We start from the raw sequence: 24,670 nt of genomic DNA, 5'->3' as shown, positions 1-24,670 counted from the left end.
TGATAAAAGACCTGCGGCGATGGGCTGAAGTAGAGAGGTTGGGTGGTGGTGCACACCCGGCTTTGTCTGAAGCCTGCACGTATGGCAGCCTAAGGAGAGTGGTCGTTTCTGCACTGCACTTGGGTCAACAGTGTGGATTGGGCAGCACCTTAGGTGATGAAGCAGCCCTATTTAGGGAGGCACTGCTTCCCCCGCTCAGCCGGGGAGGGGGCTAGAAAAGGTGTCCTAAAAAAATGCTTGTCCCGTCAAATTGGGGGAGTAGCAACCGCGGCTGCTTAGGCACCCCATTACTCGCGGTCGACGTAACAAGAAAAATAAGATAAAAACATCATTTATGACATTTGGCGCATGGAACGTGCGTACATTAATCGATAATGACGGAAACCTTTGTCCGGAGCGTAAAACTGCTGTCGTAGCACGTGAACTTGCTCGATACAATGTAGACGTGGCAGCTTTGAGCGAAACACGCTTAGCTGACCAAGGCGAACTTGAGGAAATCGGCGGTGGTTATACATTCTTCTGGAAAGGAAGACCCCAAAGTGAACGAAGGTTAGCTGGCGTAGGGTTTGCCATCAAATCCACCATCGTAAGAAAGCTGCCAGAATGTCCACAATACATCTCGGACCGCATTATCACATTACGCCTTCACCTACCAAACGACAACTACCTGAATGTGATAATCGTATACGCACCAACAATGAGTAACGAGAACAGTGTCAAAGATCAGTTTTATGAAGAACTTTGCCAATGCCTTACCAGCATACGTTCAAGCGAACAAATACTGCTGCTAGGCGATTTCAACGCGAGGGTTGGCAGAGATTCTGAGTCGTGGCCGGGCGTGATTGGAAATAATGGTGTGGGCAATATGAATAGTAACGGACAATTACTACTCACACTCTGTGCCCAATTCGACCTCACCATCACAAACACTCTGTTTAGGCTTCGCGACAAATTCAAAACCACCTGGATGCACCCGCGTTCTAAACACTGGCACCTCCTCGATTACGCGATAACGCGACGAAGGGACATATCCCAGGTGCATATCACACGCGTTATGCGTGGCGCGCACTGCTGGACAGACCACAGGCTTTTGGTAACTAAGTTGAGACTCCGCCTTCGTGAACCACGAAGACCCTGCAGGGCTAAACCAATATCTCTCAACTTAGATCGACTGGATTGTAAAGATCTTCAAGAAAAATACCAGAAAGGCCTAACAGGTGCGCTAGATGTGTTTGATGCCCAGCAAGGTGACTTAATATCAAAATGGAAACAGATCTCATCCACCGTACTGACTGTGGCTACGGAAACCATAGGATACAAGAAACGAAACAACGAGGACTGGTTTGACCAGAATGATAGGGCCCTAACTGAAGCATTCAAACAGCATCGTGCACTCATAAAGCGTAATGAAGGAAATCATAAATCCAGTCAAGAAGTCCGAAGTAGTGGTGATTCCTTAAGGAAATTAACGAGGAAGATGAAAGATAGATGGTGGCTTGAAAAGGCAAAAAAGATACAGTGGCTTGCAGATACCCACCAACTAGGCGCTTTCTATGAAGAAATGCGTAAGTTGATTGGCGTTTCCATAAAAAACTGCACTCCGTTAAGATCCCTAGATGGTTCCCAAAAGCTCACTGCTAAGCAGGATATACTTGATCGTTGGGCAGAGCACTTTAATCACCTGCTCAATGTAGATCGATCAGCAGATCTTGAGCATATAAGGCGTATCCATCCTCTGCCGCCGAATGAGTCGCTTGCTGAACCACTAACTTTTGCTGAAGTTGTTCAAGCCATCAAAGAGCAGAAAAATAAAAAAGCAGTTGGCGTTGACAACATCGCCGGAGAACTGCTGAAATACGGAGGGGAGCAACTTCATACTTACATCTGGCAAATTTTTGATCGCATTTGGAACGAGGAAACAATACCACCTGAATTTAAAATATCCCGTATACAGACACTGTATAAAAACAAAGGAGACCGTTCCGACTGCAACTCCTACCGGGGTATATCGCTCCTCTCTGTCCCTGGGAAGATATTTGCCAGAGTTCTTCTCAACCGGCTTTTACCAGTCTCCGAAGCCATATTGCCAGAAACTCAGTTTGGGTTTCGACCTAACAGGGGCACCGGCGAAGCCATCTTTTCCATCAGGCAACTCCAGGAAAAAAGCCGAGAACAAGGCCAACCTTTGTGTATGTGCTTCGTGGACTTAGAAAAAGCTTTTGACTGCGTGCCGAGGGAAGCCCTCTGGACTTTACTGGCAAAATTAGGTTGTCCTGAGAAGTTTGTGAGAATGATTCGCCTTCTGCACGACGAGATGACCTGCTGTGTTACCTATAATGGTGATTAGTCAGAGTTCTTTCCTGTCACCTGTGGGGTCAAACAAGGTTGTGTGCTTGCGCCAACACTGTTTGCTCTCTACTTTTCTGTCGTTGTCAGTGAAGCGCTCAAACAAACTTCTGCTGGAATCAAAATACGTTTCAGAACTGATGGGGGACTTTTCAACCTGGCCAGATTAAAAGCATATACTAAAGTATCTCATGCTCTTATAACGGAGATCATGTACGCTGATGATCTGTGTTTTGTTACCAACTCTGCACAAGAGCTCCAGAACCTGATGACTAACCTTCAGGGAGTCTGTTGTCGTTTCGGTCTAAAAATCAGTGTTAAGAAAACTGAGGTAATGGCAAGCGACTCTCAAGGAGCTACAGAACCTGTCAAGGTAAACATTGGCGATACTGAGCTGAAGCAAGTGAATACCTACAAATATCTGGGCAGCACAATTACATCCAAGTGTGACCTTGATACCGAAATAAACCATCGCATTGGCGCTGCATCAGCGGCTTTCGGTAAATTACGAGCCAAGGTCTTACACACACATGATTTGAAGCTTTCGACAAAAATCTCCGTTTACAAGGCCATAGTCCTCCCAAATCTTTTATACTCGGCTGAAACATGGGTCCTCTATCGGAAACATATACGGGCGCTGGACCGATTTCATCTAAAGTGCATAAGAGACATTCTGAAAATCAAATGGTCGGATCGGATTAGAAATACCGAAGTGCTACGACGCGCGAATGTCTGCGGCATAGAAGCGTACCTGATGCGGCGACAGCTCAGATGGTGCGGTCATGTTTTACGCATGGATGATGATAGGGTGGCCAAGCGCATCTTCTTTTCTGAACTCCAGAACGGCAGACGGAAACAAGGTGGCCAGTTCTTACGCTTCAAGGATGTTCAGAAAAGACACATGAAAAGGTGCAACATTGATCCTCAGAACTGGGAGACAAAAGCCATTTGCCGCCCTGAATGGAGAGGCCTACTTAAAAATGCGATCAAAGATTTCGAAGAGCAAAGGAAATCCGCACTGGATGCGAAGCGTGATGCTCTTAAGGCTAAAACACCAGTAGCCATTCATTATAACTACGTGGACGGTATCCTAACGTGCAGCCAATGCTCGCGCACGTTTACACATAAAATAGGGTACTGCAGCCATCAAAGGGCGCATAGAAGAGCTGATCATCCTAGTTCTTCTCTCAATGATAACTGAAAGCAGTCACCATAGCCGAAATCGGCAGGGAAGTATATATATATATATATAGCAGCGGGTTAAGATGTTTAACCCACCACTGGTCGTGCGGGGTCCTTCACACCCCCGTAGATGATATGCTTTGGATAAAAGAACTGGGAACGACAGGAGTGGGTTCACTAGAAATATTAGGATGCCATCCGATGGCATAGACGACAAAGTACAGTCTGCTGAAATGTAACACAAACTCTGATACTATTGCTAGTTACAGTTATCGGCACGGATATCGAGCCATGACCTTCACCTGCGCAGAAGCGGTTTACTGCCTTATTGCCTTATGCGTACGGGTGCGCAAAGCGATCCCCACTCTTCCGCCGAGAGCCCAATATCCGTGCCGGTATCTGTAAAGGTTAAGTGCTAAAGTACATACTTACTTCTTCTGATCATAAGACCAGACAGCTTATTGTTCAAATACAAGCAATGATGCAAACAATTCTCAGAATATGCACTTAAATCTCCGATATTGAGGAAAACGTCCTAAAATCCACAAAATCGTATTGAAAATATTGTTGCCTACCAAAATAGTTTGTGGCATCTTATCCACGAATCAATAACAATAAAGTGTTAGGAAAGGATAAAAAAAGGTCAGTGTAATAAAGACAATGCACAAAATTAAACATTTTACAACCATTGGTATTAATTTAAACTGATAGGAATTGCGTGGATAATAATGTTAAATGCATCGAAACGTCAAACACGCCAGTTTGTTTACAACGCGCACTATATCGAGACGCGTTTGTTTACTCGTTTAAAATATTAACCAAAATGTCGAGCACTCCATTAAGAGTAAAATACGTTAAAATCAATGGCTTTCCATTATTGAACATTAGGTTATTTTTGTACAGTGTGGCGTTTGTTCATCAAATTGTGACTGCGGTGGTGACTTTAACCATAGACATGTCAAATGATGAAGATCCTGTGGTCAGGAATTATATGCTCGTGCGGTGGATGCTTATCACATGCTGGTTCAACGTAACTATTTTTAATATTACTTAGAAGATATTATAATATTATCTAGACATCTAGAGATGTTAGCCTCAAGGCCCCCTCGAGATACTCGGACCTGATCTGTGCATATTTATGAAATCTTAATATTTTACTCTTACCCATTTTCAAGTAAAACTTCATCATCACCAGCCTATCGCCGTTCACTGCTGGACATAGGCCTCCCCAAGTGCACGCCACTGAGATCGATTTTGATGATGATGAAGTAAAACTTACCACTCATAAATTAAAAGTTTAAGTGGCAAGATAATTTCAACTCGGGCTATAAGAGTGACATAATAGAGAGAGCATCTGTGTCTGCCAAACTGCTTGTGACTAAGATGTCCTGCACCGTTGGCTGGTCTGCTTGAATGATAACAACCGTGGCCAACCTTAGGACTGGAAGTCATGATTATTATGTAATAAATTAGAATTTAAGTTTCAATTTATTTTTTCTGGTGATTTCAGGTGGTACTGCTAGGCTACTTTCCGCTGTGCCTCTACTGTGACTGGTGTGAGAGAAAGGATGATGAGCCCCCTCACGTTCAGAAGCTAAGGATACTTCGGGAAGTTATCATGACTTCCATTCTGGTGCCGATCACGACTGTGAGTAGTCCTGCTAAACCTAGAAGTTGGCAGATGTGAACTTAAAGCATTTATTATTTAATTAACTTATAAGTATAAGTAGAAGACTCGTAGCTAAGTACTTAATGGCTGTACGGGTCTATCGATCATAAGGATAAGCAAACGCCTTGCGTAGTCGGTCAGTGGATGGGAGACCATCTTGTCATGAGTTCCTCCATCTTTCGGAAGGCACGCCTAATCGGTTGGTCCCGGTTGTCATTTATACATCTTTAGCAGTCGCTAAGGGTCACTAAACAAACTGTCTTAACAAGAGGGAGGAGGTTGAGGGGATCAGACAAGCAGTCGCTCTCAAACTTTAAGTCAACCAGACCAACCCCAATTTATTTGGGGAAGGTCTAGGCAGATGAATGATACTTGATAAGGTTAGTATCTTTGCCTAAATTGATTAGGGATCGTACCGTTATCTGTATTGATTAGAACATAGGCATATGAGTTGGCGACACAAATAAGGATAGCAATAGGCAACTCTATCTAGCCTTGTAATAAATCCAGGCAACTAAGTACAAGCCTAGTTGTTCAGACAGCTAAGTCGTTGTAATTACAAACCGGCTTTAGTGCACATTTTTAATTTTCAATCTTTAGTATTTAAAATCAAGCAATTCGTTTGAATAAACTGTGAATTAAATTGATGAATGATATTTATTTATTTATGAGTAAATAAAGTTATGTAATAGAAGAAGTAGTAGTCAGAAGCCAGTAAGTCTGACACCAGTCTAACCAAGGGGTATTGGGTTTCCCGGGTAACTGGGTTGAGGAGGTCAGATAGGCAGTCGCTGCTTGTAAAGCACTGGTACTCAGCTGAATCCGGTTAGACTGGAAGCCGACCCCAACATAGTTGGGAAAAAGGCTCGGAAGATGGATGAAATAAAGTTATGAAATCAAGAACTTTAATTTCAATGTACGCATGATTATACAACGATTCCAAAAAATGTTAACGAGTTGAGGCCGATGCACTTACATAAGTAGTCTTCCTAGCGTTTTTTCAACAATGTTGTCGAGTTTAATTATAACCAGATGCAGCTGAGTACCGGTGCTTTACAAGAAGAGACTGATTCTGACCTGCGCCTAGTTACTCGGACAACTCAATACGCCTCGGTAACGAAAGCAAAAAATAATCAAATGACATCAGACAATACACTAAAATAATCAATCTCAATTGTAATCGGTTAGGTATACACATTTACAAGAACAAAGAATACGATAATTTTTGCATAGATAATTCCGATAATATCAAAGTATCTCAAAGAGAAATGGAAGTCAATTATATTATCTACCTATAAGTGTTTGCTCACTGGAAACTTTTAGTCGGCCGACAGTTTGTTCGGGCCATCATTGTGGACATGAATGGTAGTGCGCACATTTAATAACAACGGTCAGGTATTTGGCAGGTGTCAGACCGACTAAAAACTTTTATTGAATTCACGATTTTCTTTAAAAAAATATCGGGCCAACTGTTGGCTGACTATTTAGTCTGCAGTGTCCAGGGTTCTTAATCGTTTTACCGATGTATTCTAGAGTTATTATTCAATATTCATATCGGCAATCCACCTTCAGCAAGCGTGGTGATAACATTCATTATTTCTACGAGTATGTACTTACTTTAAGGACATAGAGACATAGAGGCTTTATTTTTTTCAACGACGTCGAAAGTCGTCAAATGCCCCCCTCCCGCAGTGGTTAGCAGCGGTGAGGGAGTGTCAGACTCTTACTGACTAAAAACCGTCGTGTTCCGCCGTAGGCCTTTTATGTACCAGGGCCCGCTGTAACTCTTTCGAACAATCCCGCAGCCCCGGCAGGGCTTGGCCCTTCCGGGCCCCGCTGGGATGTATTAGAGGCCTGCGCCCTGATATATAACAATAGTGAAAGTGATAAAAAATAACCTTCCTCGATAAATAGACTGAAACATTTTTTTAATCGGCCCTGTAATTCCTGACTACCACGTTCAAGAAAACAAGCAAACTCTTTAAGAGTGCAGATCAATATCGAGAGTAATATATAAGATATTTATTATGTAATAGTATAAATACTTGTAGGTAGCTCGATTTTGTAAATAACAATTATCGCTTTTATACAAAAATGAAAACGGACATAAGTATTATGTTTACAAATAAAGTGTATTGATTCAGAACAGTTTATTTTTTGGATTGGGTTGCTTTACTGTCTCTAACTTCGAAATACTTTTAGGTCTATTGATAAGAATTATGTTTAATATCAGAATAAGGAAATGTGTACGTAATAAACACTGCCAAGCTATAAATTATCACCTTATCAAGCTACCTGACCAACCTTACTGTAGTCAAATATGACTTTGCGAATTAATTAGGTACCTACTATAAGGAGTCTTAGAAACAATACTGATAACCCAAAGCCTTATTATAATATCTAAGAAGACAAATTAAAATCTTACTTTAATTAATACCTATAATAACATGTAATTACAGGTCACGTATGTATGCTAACTCCAATTAAAACTACTTGGATATATCCTTATAAGAGCTTAAGTCAAAGAACCCGCTGGATTTATTACGAAGACCGAAAAATTACATTGTTAACTTTCATTTTCAGTTCTCCGACGTGACATTTTGGATGCTATACAGATCCTACTCCAATATAATAGCTCCAGATCGCGTCTGGGAGTACCTGCCTCCTTGGGCTCAACACTCCTTGCATACAATCTCCATGGTGGCTGTGGTCATAGACTTGATAATCACGCCTCGAAGAAGGCCTGATAGCATGAAGACTGGACTAGCTGTCATGTTTGGCTTTTCAAACGTTTACTGTCTTATGTAAGTATCTTTTGCTTGGATATTCGTTTGTAGCAGCGGCTTCACCCGACTTTTGAGAACTTCTTTGCGCAGTCGGTTGAAAAATGAAAATTAATACGTTTATTCAACACTGCCATACAAAATATAAATAAAAATTACAGTTGTTAGAAATAAGAAAAAAAAGACGAATTACAATTAAAATACAGTAATGGGAAATATGTGTCACATCACACCCCACGTGAAACGGCCCTCGCTCAGCATAATGCTGAGACCCTATACGGGACAAAAGCCTCAGCGCTGATTTTCAGCGAGAGCTGAAAAGTAGCCTTCTTCGACCAACACGAAAGTCGTCTTTGGTCCTCGTGGCCCCTCTCTAAAAGGCAGAAGAAGGCACAAAAGCTGAGGTTTTTAGTGGGTGCAAGCCCCACATAACCTCACCGTCTCCCCGGGCGGTGTGTGTATGCGTCAGGCATTTTCCTCAGCTGAAAAAAAATAAAAAAAAAAATAAAAAATAAAAATAATTACGAAAATACTAGTAGCTGTTCCTTGCGGCTCCACCTGTTTCTCGGAGAACTATTTCTCGCACCCGGATAGAAGAAGCTCATGTCTTTTCTCAGGCTCTAGAGACTGTGTATATGTAAACTTTTTTACACAGGGATGCCTTAAATACCACAGTATGTGCCTTTAGACGATTTTTTCAGTTTTTCATGTAACTAAGTCTGTTGAAAAACTGTTTATAAAAAACAAATGTACGGAACTCTCGGTAGGCGAGTATTATTTATTTATTTATTTATTAACTAGCTTCTGCCAGCGACTTCGTCCGCGTTAGAGTCGGAGTTTGTGCAAAGAGAGGAAGAAATAATAAACACCAGCCCCTCCAATTATCTAAATCTATGCGTACTTGCTGCTTCTTTAAGTAATAAAATGTAAACTATTAATAATTTGTAGGTAATTTGAACGAATATTTAAATACAAAAATAACTAATAGGTACCAACCTATTTTATAAAATAACAACAAAAGAAAGTTAAGAATAAATTATTTAAAACCTAAAAGTCGCGCAATAAGGTTGAACGCTCTGAACGTCTATTCGTATCAATCGCACCAACAGCCAAAATTGTATGAAGCTCGCGCAGCGACCGCGCCGCGAGTCGCGTCGAGCGCGGCGACCGTTGCACAAAAATGATCCTTATAGCGTGATTCAGTATTCACGCGCGGTGGCTTATTACCGTTTTTCATGTATAACTTTGGTGTTTCTTTACCGATTTAAATCATTCTTTTTTTAATGAATAGGTAATACTGTTAACTATTTTTAATTAGTATGAGTGAGAGTGTTATAAACGAAATAGTAGACAAATATAATCAGAAAGCTCCGAACTGCTAAGCTACCGAGAGTTTTACGTGTTATTGTGAGTCAACCATAAAAGATAGACATATGCTGCCACGGGATATTTTTTACATAATTTTATGGAGAATATTTCCGTCCTACATGGTTTCTGTGTAGCTGTTGCCATTAGGGTTGCACACGCGACGGAAGCTTAAAAAATGGAGTAAATTCTCCCGTTTTCCCAACATTTACCTTCACTGCTCTGCTCCTATTGATTGTAGCGTGATGAAAAGTATCCTATAACCTGCCCAGGAGTATGAAGAATATTTGTGCCAAGTTTCATTAAAATCCGTCCAGTAGTTTTTGTTTCCATAACGAACATACAGACAGACAGACAGACAAAAATTTTACTGATTGCATTTTTGGCATCAGTATCGATCACTATATAATCACCCCCTAATAGTTATTTTGGAAATATATTCAATGTACAGAATTGACCTCTCTACAGATTTATTATAAGTATAGAAGATTGCTTATTACAAGGTACATTATATATTCTCAAAGGTACAAAATGTCCAACAAAACTGTATACAACAGTTTGTCTGTTGGATCAGATTTTTTAAACTATTGACTTAGGTACATTGGTATTAACTATAGCTATGCATTTGTCCGTTTTATCTTAAGACTAGAAGAGATTATCCTTAACCATAATGCTATTATGTACAATTATTGTTTAATTTGTCAATTAAGTGCTCTAACAACGTAACAACTGGCAGTTTCTGTTCATGCACATTCATTCTATAACACTGAGTTCATGGATGTTTTTATTCTAATACAGGTAGGTATCTTGATTAAGTAAAACCGGACTTGTTTCAAGTCATAGTGTTATCATAGTAAATCACATCTGACTCTTAGGTACTTTATTAGCAGGTTTATTCTCCGTTACTAATTATATTATAAAAGCTACAATTATTCTGTGTGTTTTTCCAAAATTCTTAACCGATTTAATAGATTTTTTTTAGGTTCATATAGGGTAGGGTCTTTAGCCTGAAAAAACTGGGGTTTATAAAAAATTGCACCCACTTTTGATGCCCCCGAAATAGCCCTGAAATTATACATAGTTTTTAAATTTAAAAAATACAAGTAATAGTGTTTAATGAGTAGATATAGAAAAAAAAATTGTTACGTAATAGTATTTTCAATTATATGATTATGCCATTTCTGACTATTTATACATTCTGTTAAATTATAATTAAAAATTTTATTTTATTTCGCAGGGTCTACATATGTCTTCTGTTTGGTATCCCGGTGTACGCGTTCCTAGCGACTGCCAGTGATGTCCTATTAATAGCAGTCTTCGTGGGCTTTCACATTGTGTTGATAACCAGTTTCTATGCACAATGGCAAATTGTTGAGTACATTTGGGGGCATAAAACGACTTCATCTAGTAATAAGTTGATTAAAATTAGTTAGGAATCTGTTGGCACAGCTTGAATCTCTTGTAGAACTCGAGGTTAAACACAAAGTCGAGCTTTTTCGTGATTATACGAAAAAGATGGTCGAAAAAGATTCGTATATCCTTGGATACATATATTCCTGAAGTATAATTTATTCTACCTATGAGTATGATGGACTTACAAAAGGTTGTGATACAGATAAAGCAAGGGTTCGTTTTTCATTTTCACAAAAATCAATATTTCGACTGACTATAAATATAGAATGTGGTGCTGGTGATTTTAATGTATTTTACTATAGTTATTTATTATAATATTATGATGAAGAGTAATTGAAGAATAATAAACAACGAATACCTTAATTTATATGCCTTTTATTTGTTTACCTTGATATGCAGGACATCACCCGGCAGAAGAATCTAATCCTGAGAAGAAAAGCAGTATGAGTTCGCTTCACGCTCTTGGCTACGTAGCCGTTCTACAGCACTCACCACACTTTTTAAAAACACGAGCCTCTGTATAGTTTCCTGTGATAAGACCATTACCTATAATCCAAGTTAGATTGATGTGCAAAACGATCGTGGATGACCTAGTTTCGGCACTGAAAGCTATCGGGGTAGAGTAGAAAGCAGAAATCAAAACAAAAAGTACCAAAATTAAAAAGTTTAATGTTACAAAAAACATATTTACAAAAATTATCACCATTTATATTCTTAGTTCTACCTACATATATAATAGTTCAGTACAGCCTATAAGTTTATATATCTACGTCTAGTTACAAATAAATACCTAATTGAGCAACTAACATAGGCAAGTAAACTAACACAAAACATTTGTGTACATATGTTTCCTACAAACTGGTAGGTACGATATCATGTCATACAACAATATTACATTTATCCACTAATATTACCCTATTATGATTAGGAAAGATTTAATGGGAATCGTATGGACGTCCTACAAAAATTTTGTCAGTCGACGTCAATAGCTTCAAGCAAATTCAATTTTATGTATGCAAGAGGATAAACTGATGTTCAATTTTAATCTTATACTTTCAATTACAAAAATATATTCATTTAATAATCACCCTTTGATTGGAAGCTAATTATCATCCAAAAGCTACAAAATTATAAAGTTTTACGTCATAAAATGCTCTCATACAAAAGACCGCTCAGCCTTTAATTTAAAAAATATAAATAAAGAAGAAAAGAACAGAAATGTGTTTGCATGAAAAATAAGAAATTACGGTTAAATAACTGAAAAGAATCGAAATATTTTGGAAACTTATCACAGCTCTGTTTATTTTTGACACTATAATATTTAATATGACACAGTTTTAACTTGACCTTATGTCATATAATATTTACTGAAATTTTGTCACGAATCGACATATAGATGCGTAAGCGCACATTTTGAACGAATGATTTTCTCGCTGTATCAAACAAAATTAATTTCCTATCAAGCTTTTTGTTTAACAGTCAAACAGCCAATTTCTCTTACGACTTAAAACTACAAACTCCCAGAACTTTCCTCATCATGTCTTGACGATGTTTACCGCACGGCATCCAGTTTCCACTTGAGGAGCACGAAGGCTGCGATCCTGAGGACTACCACGAAGACGGACAGAGCGAGGACATCCCACCAGAACTGGTCGGGAGACATGGCTACCTCGTTGAGGAAGGTTCGTGGATGCCTGTGGAAGAAATAACAAAGTTAAGACTATGCAATGTTAAGGTAAGACTTAGACAATGCCTAGATAGGAAGCAAGGAAGTTTGGTAAACCACGAAACCAAGAAAAAGTTCTGAATAATGCGCCGTAATATAATTATGTGACATGATCTTAATCTCTCAGTGACTTTACAAAAAAAAAAAACATAAGTAAGACCAATTAAAGTGATTAAGAATGGAATATAGAGGAGCATATTAAAAAATTACATGTTTGTGACACTAGATAAAAATCCGTTATAATTAAAAACCATTTAGTAACCGTGGTGTGCAACATCACAATTAATTACATAATACATAAGACAACACAGAGGAATAAGCAACGACAAATACTTTTTTTTTGTTGAGAATTTATATCCTCCTGCTTCTGGGCACAGGGCTCCTCTCTTACGGAGAAAGATTGATGATTGAATCACCACGCTTTCTCACCTATAAAGTTAGCAAGGAATATATACTCACTTGTAATGGCAATACAAGGCCTCATTGCAGTCCAGGATAGGCCTATTGAGGCCGTAGATGGCACCGATGAACCCTTCCAGGCCATACCTCAGGTACGACACATAGGAACCCCAGCGGAGATAGGCTGGCAAGTCTCTGAGGGTGACTCCAAAACCAGCGAACATCATCATCGGTACTGACAGCGTTGGGCCTAAGAATGTGCCGTTCTGCAAAATAAAATAAGGGATTTGAATAAGTAAGTGTGTTGTGGAGAATTCTTCACTTATGTTTAACTTCAGTAAGCAAGGCATCCATCAAATTCAGTAAGATTTTAACTGGTCATGAATTCTTAGAAAAACTTAGGACTGAATTCTTAGAAAAACTACGAGACAGTACCTACTCAAAAACACACCACGTATTTTATTTGAACTCTTATTTACTAGGGATTTGAAAGTTTTTAACCCAATTACTCAATGAAGAAAAAAACTAATATCTTATTGACAAGTCTAAAATTGCCTTATTGCCTTGTCCAAAATTGGTTTGCCGAATCACTAAGAAACCAAGATTTTTCTTCAAAATGATGCCCTAACAAAAATAGAACAGAATACTCACAACAACACTAAACACAGCACCGATCATGAGGCCGAAGCTCTGTGCCACGAGCACGGTATACAGCGAGATGGAGAAGAACATGGAGAAGCGCACGATGTCCAGCGGCTGTGACGACATCGTGTACACTATCACGCTGAACACTGCGCAGCCTACTATCTGGAATGGGTAAGGACGTGCTATAAGTGTTTTGTGAATTTGCTTTGGCTGCACCTACTTAAAAAGTCAAGTCGAGACCATACACCAGATCTTATATGACTTGTATGGTGTGTGAATATTATCTTTTTTTTTTTAAGTGTGGAAGACAGCTTCCAGAGAACTGAAGATGACAATGATGAATGATGAGAATGACGACAGTTGAAATAATGATAATTGAGAGATAGTCTCTTTATGTTAACTTTCTCAAGCAATCTATACATAAACCTCCGACTGACGACAATTTTGGTGCAGAGACTGAGTTAAGAACATAACTAAGATGTTTATCTTTTTTGTAACTAGTAAATAATGTTAACTCACCGATACAGGTAGATCGACGATCGTTATAGACGTGTAAAATGATCCTAAGGAGTACCATCTATTGAAGTGCTCTTTGGACAATATCGACATCTCATTGGGGACTGAAAACAAAGAAACAGAACAATGTAAACAAAACGTTTTATAAGATACAATATCGCGGTCAGAAATGATCGATCATGAGCTAATGTTATCTGATACAGAATAGGTTAAGTACTTTACAAATAAACTAAGATGCAAATATTTACATTCTAAATCAGAATAGATATCATCTCACAAAACATAATTTCCCTTTAGAGTTAATAAGCAATAATAAGACAATAGACAATATATTGTGTCTCGTGTATACCTGCGCTAGAACTTACGACGGGCTCAAGGAACTAGCGAGCTCTTATTGTCTTTTCTTTCTATTCTTTATCTTAAAGAAGAAGGACATCTTTACTTACAAGGGAATTATTATTTCAAAGGCTAAACTGTCGTACTTACAAGTAAGGATAGTCAACATCATAGGAGACATCATATGGTGCATAAGTATCGCGAACAGCAGGTTGTAGTTCTCTATGACACGAGAGCCCTCGTTGCCAGCGTTGATGAACAGGCTCCCCAACATTATGCCTACCACCACGTTCACGATCAGACGCAAGTGGGTCATCGTCTGGAAACAAAATTGGAAATTGATTAGAACGTGTTTTTAGCGAAGTATAAGAGCTGGTTAGGCAGAAAACGTTGATTAATTATTATAAGTATTATAACTGTTTACTTTTGAAATTCAACGTAAAAAATCATAACAAACAGCTGTCGATGAAAACTGTCGCTCACGTTGTCTGTTAACTTAGGTCTTAGTAAAAACAGATATAGAGACAGCTTTCCTGGATCCACTTTTAATGAGTAGGTATGAGGCAAAACCTCAAATCAATAACAAGCATTTGACAGGGACAATTATGTTATTTTCAAGGCCAGAAGCACCGTGTCCTATATTCAAGAATCTAGTAATATGGACACAATTTTAGAGCTATAAAGTATGAACACGTACCGCATCCCTCTTAGCCTTCATAAAGCCTCTCTTGATCAATACTCTGAGCTGATTAGACTGGCTGGTTTCCTCATCACCTCCTGTTGGTTCCGTGTCTCTCAGCACACTCAGTGGCAGCAGCTTACGAAGACCTTCCATCGTTGGAATATTCTGGTGATCATCCAACCAGTCTAAGGCTCGCCCGTTCTCGGATTTATTGGCCATCAGGTCTATTTTGTCTTGCCCGTATTCTCCACATGATAACTCGATTACTGAGGATAAAAGAGACAAATAATTTAATACCGGATTTAATTGGTTCTGATTTTAATGCTCTACATAAGTCATCTTCGTGATTGAATTAATTCTTATGTTGTTACTCTGAAGCAGTTTAACATAGAGGAGGTTTGTTACTAATTGTTTTTATCGTTCAATTAAACTATGTACCTCGTATTCTTTTCAACCAATAAATAGGACCCATCCATTTTTTGACACAGAATTACCAGGACTACACAACACATGAACAACTTATCCAAAAACAAAAGCACACTCACTATAATCAGCAGGGTTGTGGTAAATCGGACAAGGAATTCCACCCTGCTCCAAATAAGGCACCAAGTTCTTAGTGGTGCCCTGGTACATGCACCTTCCAGCTGCCAGCACGTATACTTGGTCGAATAGTGCGAACAGTGAGGCTGATGGCTGATGGACCGTGCACACGATGGTCCGACCTTGGTGCGCTAGGCTCCGGCAAAGCTGGACCACTTGTGTGCATGAGGAGCTGTCTAGACCTCTGGGGATTGGAAAATGGTAAGAATAAATATACATATTGTGTATCTAGTTATAAATTACAAGAATGATTCTTACGAATCGAACATACAACATTACGACGTTGAATTGGCTCTTCATTATGAATGAAATAAAACTTTTTAATAAGTCTCTTTAGGATATCTGATTGTTTTAATATATTCATCTCCATACCTATTTATAGTATGGGCTCTCTAAATAATACTTTGACTTCTTTAAATAACTATAACTATTTTTGAATAGCTATTCAATTAACGGTATTCAAAGTCAATTTTGATATGATCCTCATCAATAAATATAATATTAGTTTACTTGGCAAGAAGGGTGACCCCATTCTATACGGTCACGTGTAACCTCTGTTTGTGCATATTGCTGCTATCGTTATGTACATACAGGGGTAAAAGTTCAAGTATTGAGGAAATTATAATTGTAATATTAACTATTAGCCCTAAAATAGAACGCACGTGCAATTACCATACACAAAACGAGTCTAGGGAAAATGATACTGTTAAACAAATATTTTTAAAAATGTAGAAATCTGTTACCTAACTAATGTATTTTTATGAAGATATTTGCAATTTTATCTAATTTTGACCTTCTTCTGATAATAAGTAGCTAGGGGGGGGGGGGGGGATTAAGGAGTATTTACATGATTGATTCAAATTGATATGTTATCGAGGTGCTAAATGGCTTATATGGGTCCATCGATTTTAGTAGCAATAGAGACACCAGACCCATAGCCTATACATAGAGTCGGCCGATGTTTGGCCCGATGGTTAACAGTTAAGTTTTTAGTCCGTCCAATAACAGATCGTTGCAATAAGCAGATTACCTGCATACCTACTGATTTATGAGCCTGATCAAACTAATTGCAGTTTTCTCTTATACAGACTTATGTAGCTACAAGTCTACTCACGTGGTAGGCTCATCCAGGAACATGATCAGTGGGTTGTTGATGAGCTCCAGCGCGATAGAGAGCCTCTTTCTCTGACCACCTGACAGCTGTGCGCCTCGCGTGTTCATGTGCTCATACAAACCTAAGTTTGTTAGGATATCCTCGATCTGAAAAGATAAATATTTACTTAGGCTTGATATTGCATCCTTCTCTATACTTAAAAGACAAATGAGAACGTGATTTGATTATAAATGATGAAAATGATTCTAACTCTCCCATAATGGACCTACTGGAAGAGATTTCTTAACAAATAAGCCTTGGTATTATTTGTTCTATTTTTCATCTTGCCTGTATTCTGTGTGTGTAACTCTTAAATAAATAGTGTACTTAAATAAGTGTGTACTTAAACTATTAAATAAATAAAAGTGATTATAAGTGCCAAAATTATTTTTGCTAATTGCTTACTTGTTAAATTATCTAGCTTTGAAATTGTCATTATTCTTTGACAGATTGAAGGGAATTTGTTTTTATCCGGGTTATTATTTCTTCGAAGTAATTATCGCAAGATGCTTAGGTATAAAAGCGGAAAATACGTAGTTAAATAGTTAATTCCTTTTGCAAGTGTGTAATCATTATTTGTAGTACGATGATATTGATAAAAACACTAAAAAGTAAAAAAAAAAACTAATTTTAGGTGCATCGGCCTAGAAGTCGGTGTCTAATGGATGTTACGTTAAGTTAAGTTAATTTTGCCACCGATTTTTAAGCCTATGCACCTAAAATTAGTTTTTTTTACTTTTTAGTGTTTTTGGAAGTCGGTTTAATTTTTTTGTAAAAAAGTTTTTTATTTACAGCTTTTCAGTGATACGAATAGTCGTTACTATCCATATAATTGGAAAGTTCTCATCAATACAAAGAATATAAGCCCAAATACGAGGTATTTTACATATTCAGTTGTCGAGTTCCCTCGACCTTCTCTGGTCTCCATCATCAGGTCAGCTCCAAACCTTCACTGTTGCAAAGGTCTCGTCAATACAAATAATATAAGCACAAACACGAGGTAGTTTACATATTCAGTTGTCGAGTCCCCTCGACCCTTTCTGGTCTCCATCATCAGGCCAGCTCCAAACCTTCACTGTTAAATAGTGCTTTCAAGCATACACCTGAGTGTCAAGTTTTTACTCTATGTATGCCTACAACTTTCGAAGGTTGCCCTCGATTTCTCAGGGTTTCCATCATCAGATCCTGACCTGATGACTATGGGACCAACTGGCAGCTATTCCGCGTCGAACAAAAAAAGAATCATGTAAATCGGTCTATAAATCTCGGAGTAATCGATGTACATACATAGAAAAAAAATATATACCGGCCGAATTGAGAACCTCCTCCTTTTTGGGAAGTCGGTTAATAAATGATGATATTGATATAATGGCTCTTTCCTCAAAAGGCCATTCCAGACCGCGTACATGGTGACACTCACACATAATATTATTTGATTTATAACATGTTTGGACTTTAAAAGAGACTATGACCCTTGAGTTTGTTTCGGCGTTTCTTCTCAGGGATCAGGCAGTTAGGAAATGCCGACCTCAGCGTTCTTAAAATGACGTGTAAAAGTGATGTAATGTCCAACTTGCAAAATAAACGATTTCATTTCATTTCGTTTGATACCCTAAGAGCCTTCGCAAACTAAACTGTCGGCCGATAGTTCGCCCGTTGGTTGATAGTTTATTTTGAAAGTAATCGTAACTTAATACAATCAAATTATTTGCATACAATGACGTTTTTTAGCCTATTTTACCTATTGCTAAAATTACTTATTACTTAATAGTTGTGCATTTGAAAATAATTTATCACTGATTACTTGCAATAAACACACATGCACACTATTACCGTAAAAGTTTGCAAAACATGCAATTTGCCAAAATTGGGTTACCGACCGTAGTGTCATTAACTTCTGCATTTGTATGTAATTTTGTGCACACAACATGCAACGGTATAATATATTATATTATGTGTTATTTTAACAGGTACGTTTTCAAATAATAACTTGAGAGCTATTTCTACATGGAAGCCAATTTCTCAATTTTTACCAAAACTTCAAAGTTAATGTGCGGTTAACATTGTAATGTGCATGAATTTATTTCTTGTGAAGTTATTTTTAAGTTAACATATTTTCGTAAAATATGTAACGTACAAAATAGATCTTTACTTTTTATTGTTTCTACTACAGCCAGCGGACAAATAGGTTTCAATAAATAAATGCAAGCTGTTTTACACGTCTTTTGTTTTATCTCCTTTGTCTTAATAATGCAACACATACGTAACTACTCATGAAAACATACGTACGTAGGCATGTACGTTCGTTATGTCCGAAACAAATTGTATCAAAATAAATACTCAAGTCATGTCTAAATGTGACCATTTAGTTCTACGTGAGTCAAATATTTGCATTATATGAGCACATTGTGATACCTAAGTTTGTTGTAGTTCCTATGTCAATCGGATGAAACGTTTCAAAATATTTGCAATGCAAGCCATGGTTGGTAAAATTAAAACAAAATCTGTATAATTAAGTAATATGATCAAATTAATTAAATGTTACTATTTAAATTCGTAACCTAATATCGATACCTAATTGAAAAAATAATTTAGATTCTAGATCAAATTATTTAAGTAATAAAAAAAAGATAAGATCGACAGAATACAAGACATTAAAATTGACAGTTTTATGAGTTAGTTAACGTTAACATAATTTACATGCAACATTATACATATTTAAATCTGCTCAATGTAACATCAACTTACAACTTCTCCCTTCTCGTATTTGTCTAAGTTGGTCGGCAGCTTGAGATCAGCGGCTAGTTTCATGTTCTCTCCCACGGTCAGCAAGCCTTGTAACCTGTCGTCCTGTTGGATGTAACAGGACATCCTCTTGAACCTCTCTGTAATCATTGAAAAGAAGATTTTATTTTGATTTTATTTATGCTGACTTTAGTACAGATATCTCTAATTCGTCCTCTATAGCTACCTACTTGAGGATTTGAAAAGTCAATGTTATAAACCTGTACATAGTCACGTTAAGTTACAATTTATGATTGAGAGATTGCGAGAAAGAATGTTACTTGTGAGATTATGGCAAACTGGAAGGGATGGAAGTAGAAAACGAGCTGCGACCCGACCCGACATATAAAATTCGGAAAATTCCAGGGGGATGACGATGGTGATTTAGTTATAATATCTACATTACATTTCATCAATTTTATCTACCAGTATGTTACATTCGAGACCTCCAAAATACCAGTTTGACACTAAGACCTTCCTCGCAAATTTTAAATTGATTTATAGTTATTCGATTAACTTATCGAATAATCTGTCAAAATGGATATCGCCTCTGTCATATCGATATGAAATCGTGCATTCGAGATTGACATGTAACACGATCTTGGGAATCGATTGCACTCGCTTCGCACCGATCTGTGCGATTCAAGAACTTGTCTAGGTCATGGTTACCACAGACCTTAGTAGTAGTTAAACCACTAGAACTGTGATAGGATTTAAGTACAGATATGTGGCGAGTTTCATTAACAAGAATTAATTAGTTTGCTTACGAATGGTATACAATCATTCGCTAGCAAAACGATTCGTTTCCATTCCATTTTATTCACATGTGGTAGGGGCAAATCAATTCCTAGGATTTTTTTGTAACCATAATAATTGTCCGTATACAGCATTAGTTTACGATTTGGAACCAGATCTCTTGAAGTTGCAATGAAGATGTATTGAGTTGATTTTGTAAAAGGAAAGGGAGAAAGATTTTCTAAAAATAATATTCTGCATCTGTTAATAAACCTCTCTGCATAACAAATTCTATATTAAGACCTCCAAAATCTGCAAAAAGGCCCCAGATGACCAATAATGTAGACACCATGACTCATATTATTATCAACGAAGGTAGATAATAGACACCCGTGGCAACCATCACGTGAATAAGTTATTTATCACGGATGCAACATGAATGTATAGATCTAACCCAGCATTATCTAAGTCTAGAATCCGGGTCCCTGGTTCATAGCTAATTATTTTCGCGATAACAGCTGCGTGAGCGCAATCTAATCAGTTATTGATGCAACCCGTTAATCAAGTGCATTTTGTATTTATTTGCATTATAAAGTGGTATTTTATTTAAGTATTTTTTCAGCTTGTATGCTGTCAGTAAAGTGATAGAAAAAGCTCAATAAAAACCATCATTCATCAGCGTCAAACGTTTGATATTCAGAAGTTGCGTCACCTTCTTTCACAAAAAGTAGGAGTTTCTCAAGGTAGATTTTTAATATTGAGAAGTATGAGTGTGAAATTTTTTACAGACTAAGTCCTTATGCCCGATCTAAGCAAAAATTAAATATTTATATCTTCCCTAAAAGAAGTAGATCTAAGCATAAAGAAATGACTTTGAAAGCTACTTACTCATTATCCTCCCTCTTCCATTGATGAAGACAGCACCCCCCACTCCAGTGATACGGTATCCCGACAGCACATCCAGTAGGGTGGACTTGCCCGCCCCTGAGGGTCCCATGATGGCGATGAGCTGACGAGGTCGAAGGCGGCCGTGGACGCCATGGAGAATTTGTTTGCTGCCTGCAACAATGACGATTGAAATTAGAATTATGAAGTATGAACATTCTGTTTTTGAATTATTAATTGGATTTAGAACTTCAAATGTGTATATTGCCTGTAATATTTTGGTTAGTATTTTACGGCAAGCTGAATTCGAATTCTACCTCTAGAAAATTACATAAAATATTTTTGGTGTGCATTTTATAAGTCTAATGAAATTTTAAATTAAAAAATTATGCCTTTAAAAAAATGGAATTGTGTAATTTCTTAATAAATATTTAAATTAATCTAACCGCAATTTTAAGACTGACTTGTTGACCTTGTCTTCCGGATTTATCCATGTGCCAGCATATTTTATTTGTAGTTTTATTCCAATTGGGAAAATTTTCATTAGTATAAACATGTAAAAAACCCACAATAACAGCATTCCACAATCAATAAGTGTGTAGACGGATAAAGCTTATACAAATCTAAAACCATTTGCTGGATCTAAAACCTAATTCCTGAAACTGACACAAAAAATGTGTAACTACGCAACACGGGCCAACATTCAACTGATAAGAACCTTTTCCAAAAACAATAGCCGAACTCAATTTCCTGTAATTCATCAAAATATTGACCTGCCTTCCTCAGCATACAAAAGCCACCTATTTACTCGTTATTTGACCCACATGGTCCTATACAGTTTCCGCGGTTCGTCTCAACCCTGATAACCTCTGTTGACGTCAGAGATTACGTTCTGTTGCACTTGACAAGTAAAATTGTCAGTGTGTGTAGTTTAATTAACACTCACATATCCTGTCGTGTCGTCAAGGCTGTGTGTAATCTTGAATTTGTCACTTAGAAACTGTGGTACTTTTATCGTGTAATTTTAAATTCGCGAGCTTGAGTTGGTAGTTTGTTCTAATCGTGTTGTAAATTTGCGAAGTTGAGCTGTTTCTTATGTTTTTGGAGCATTTTCTTAGATCTTGAAACTGCTTGTTTATTAGAAAATCAATTTTCAGTATATACAAATTTATTAATAGTAATAGTAATTTATTTATTCAGTATATACAAGGTAACGGATTGCTGTCTCGATCAAGCTAAAGTCAATTAGAAAATTGTAAATCTGAGTATGTATGTATATCGTTCGCTGTAAAAATAACGTAACAATTTTCAAGAATACAGTTGTTTTAAGAAATATGGACGTTTAAATTGTCCGTGTAATTGGGCCTTAATGTTAGATATATGATATCATTGATAAGCTCCTAGTTAAGCCTGAAGATTTTTATCGAAGTGTAATCAGTATAGCAACTAGATCAAACATATATTTTGACCGCTATTGATGTTATCATCACTTAAGCAATTTCATTGTATCAAAGAGCAATGTTTATAATTGCACCATCACTTACAATAATTAATCGGTTGAGTAATAATTGAAAAAAAAAACCTTTTTTACGGTTTCTTAACTACTAATAAGATAATACATTAATTATTGTCTACTAAGTTTTAGGTATAAATAAACTATTTTTTGGCTTGGATACACATTAATTTAGGTTCCTTAGATGATTTCATGGTTTTAATAAAGTGTGCCTATAATATACCCAGATAGGTAAAGTGATATAAATAATATCTTTATTACGAGGTATACTAAACGATGTAGGTGTCATTAAATAATTATGACTTATGATTGTTATGAAGAACGTAAAGCGATATTCTTACAAAGTGACTAATGACCGTGAATTATTTAATTGCTTTTAAATGTGTGTGTTGAAACTTTGCACGTTTTAATAAAGAGAATTGAAGTGACAAGACCATTTGGCGTTTCATCTGTACTAAAGCAGGATTCTTTATATTAACATCACCTTAGCATTGAAAAGGAGTGGCTATGCAATTTTGTGGTGTTGGTTTGCTGTTACATATATGTTTGTGCTATTTGTACACGATATTAGCTGTAAGTACATACATATACAATGGCAAGCTCTTTGTGGAGAAATTGCTATTTCTAAATTAGTGAACTAACCGAAATATTGAGTCCTGACCCAGAAAAGCTTTATACACGTATGTGCATTTTAAGAAGAGTGGCACATGCAAGCAACTTGTGCTTCCCCCACCTCCCCCACAACTCCCTCAACAGATTTATCGAATTCGCAGATGCATCGTCACACAAAGACACACCCGTATAAAAACAATAACAAAACAATACATGAACTCTGTGAACATGTACTGCGCAAAAAGCTCAGTAAGCTAATTGAGAAAACAAACACGTTTGTACACAAAGTGATACATGAACATGCGCGCGCGCACGATAACAGTGTTAGGAACGAGTTTAACAACTGTTTGGCTCTGATTGCAGATGACTTGCTGAAAAATTTGACATTTGGTCTCATTTTTAATAGTATAATTTTCTTGTTATTCATAAAAATACTGTATTTTTATTTATTTTAAAGGGTGTTTGTTTAAGCTTAGTCTGGTTTTGTTGACACTAATATAATTAGGTATCGATATCTAACAATACCTTCATGGAACTGACGGTAATTTTAAAACATATTGTAACACCTGTTTTAATATGCCTATTAATATTTTTAACTGTTAATCAATCTTTTATGGCTTCAGTATTCTTGTTTTTATCTCTACCTACATGCCTAGATAGATACATGTTTTACGATTCAGTCATAAAGATAGCTACCTGATATAGGTACTTTACACTAGTATGTACATACACAATCTGTGTATATGTACGTAAATGTACACAACACGTGTCGTGACAGACAGACCGACATTACGATCGGCATAGTGAGGAAAGTAAACATCTTTGTTCGAAGGTATTGTCCCACGAACTAACATTACAGCTGATTCATCGAAATGTATATGGTACAAGTATAACTCTTTCTGAGTAACTATAGCGATTTCAGGAAACTCGGACAATTCTTATTGAAACATTTTTTGAGGAAAAATGCACTTGAAATACATGATTACTGCCGGGGCTGCGGGTTGTTCGAAACAGATACCGCGGCCCTGGCACATAAAAGGCCTATGACGGAACACGACGGTTTTTAGTCAGTAAGAGTCTAACACTCCCTCACCGCTACTAACCCACAGCGGGAGGGGTCATTTGATGATTTTTGACGTCGTTAAAAAAAAAAAACATGATTAAAGAGAAACAATTACCTTTAGTCACATGTCATTGTACTCACAAAAATAATATATGCAGGTAGGTAAATATGTGTTTTATGACCATTCAAATATTTTCTTACATTTACATTTTATAGGCAGTGATATAAATATTATTGAAGTTTGGATTAATTAGGTATGTCAT

The 24,670-nt window shown here is 37.3% G+C and overlaps 2 protein-coding genes across 2 annotated transcripts in view; one reads left to right on the top strand and one right to left on the bottom strand.

Annotated features, from left to right (window-relative positions):
- The first annotated feature begins 4,273 nt into the window (after positions 1 to 4,273).
- LOC124629831 (androgen-dependent TFPI-regulating protein-like) lies at positions 4,274 to 11,121 on the top strand. Its single transcript, XM_047163411.1, has 4 exons — positions 4,274 to 4,558; positions 5,039 to 5,176; positions 7,781 to 8,001; positions 10,583 to 11,121. The coding sequence occupies exons 1-4, from the start codon at positions 4,352 to 4,354 to the stop codon at positions 10,776 to 10,778; spliced, it is 762 nt and encodes a 253-aa protein (XP_047019367.1). The 5' UTR covers positions 4,274 to 4,351; the 3' UTR covers positions 10,779 to 11,121.
- Positions 11,122 to 11,407: 286 nt separating this feature from the next.
- The window catches only part of LOC124629880 (ATP-binding cassette sub-family G member 1), a 30,568-nt gene continuing 17,305 nt past the window's right edge, over positions 11,408 to 24,670 (bottom strand). The window contains exons 2-11 of the mRNA XM_047163536.1: positions 21,223 to 21,393; positions 19,564 to 19,700; positions 16,777 to 16,922; positions 15,608 to 15,846; positions 15,078 to 15,328; positions 14,531 to 14,699; positions 14,048 to 14,148; positions 13,535 to 13,690; positions 12,944 to 13,149; positions 11,408 to 12,452 (exon numbers count right to left, since the gene is read on the bottom strand). Coding sequence (XP_047019492.1) covers positions 12,311 to 12,452; positions 12,944 to 13,149; positions 13,535 to 13,690; positions 14,048 to 14,148; positions 14,531 to 14,699; positions 15,078 to 15,328; positions 15,608 to 15,846; positions 16,777 to 16,922; positions 19,564 to 19,700; positions 21,223 to 21,393 — 1,718 coding nt within the window. The 3' untranslated portion in view covers positions 11,408 to 12,310. The remainder of the gene's footprint in view (positions 12,453 to 12,943; positions 13,150 to 13,534; positions 13,691 to 14,047; positions 14,149 to 14,530; positions 14,700 to 15,077; positions 15,329 to 15,607; positions 15,847 to 16,776; positions 16,923 to 19,563; positions 19,701 to 21,222; positions 21,394 to 24,670) is intronic.

Source organism: Helicoverpa zea, chromosome 4 (genome assembly GCF_022581195.2).
Source record: "Helicoverpa zea isolate HzStark_Cry1AcR chromosome 4, ilHelZeax1.1, whole genome shotgun sequence".
Lineage (NCBI taxonomy): Eukaryota > Metazoa > Arthropoda > Insecta > Lepidoptera > Noctuidae > Helicoverpa > Helicoverpa zea.
The sequence above is the reverse complement of the archived record's forward strand: the minus strand, read 5'-3'. Positions and strand labels throughout refer to the sequence as shown.

Excerpts from the sequence above, each read along its gene's own strand:
- LOC124629831 (XM_047163411.1), top strand. The coding sequence starts at position 4,352 with ATGTCGAGCACTCCATTAAGAGTAAAATACGTTAAAATCAATGGCTTT. Across the intron at positions 5,177-7,780 it reads TTCTGGTGCCGATCACGACT|TTCTCCGACGTGACATTTTG; the intron begins GTGAGTAGTCCT and ends TTTCATTTTCAG. Across the intron at positions 8,002-10,582 it reads TCAAACGTTTACTGTCTTAT|GGTCTACATATGTCTTCTGT; the intron begins GTAAGTATCTTT and ends TTTATTTCGCAG.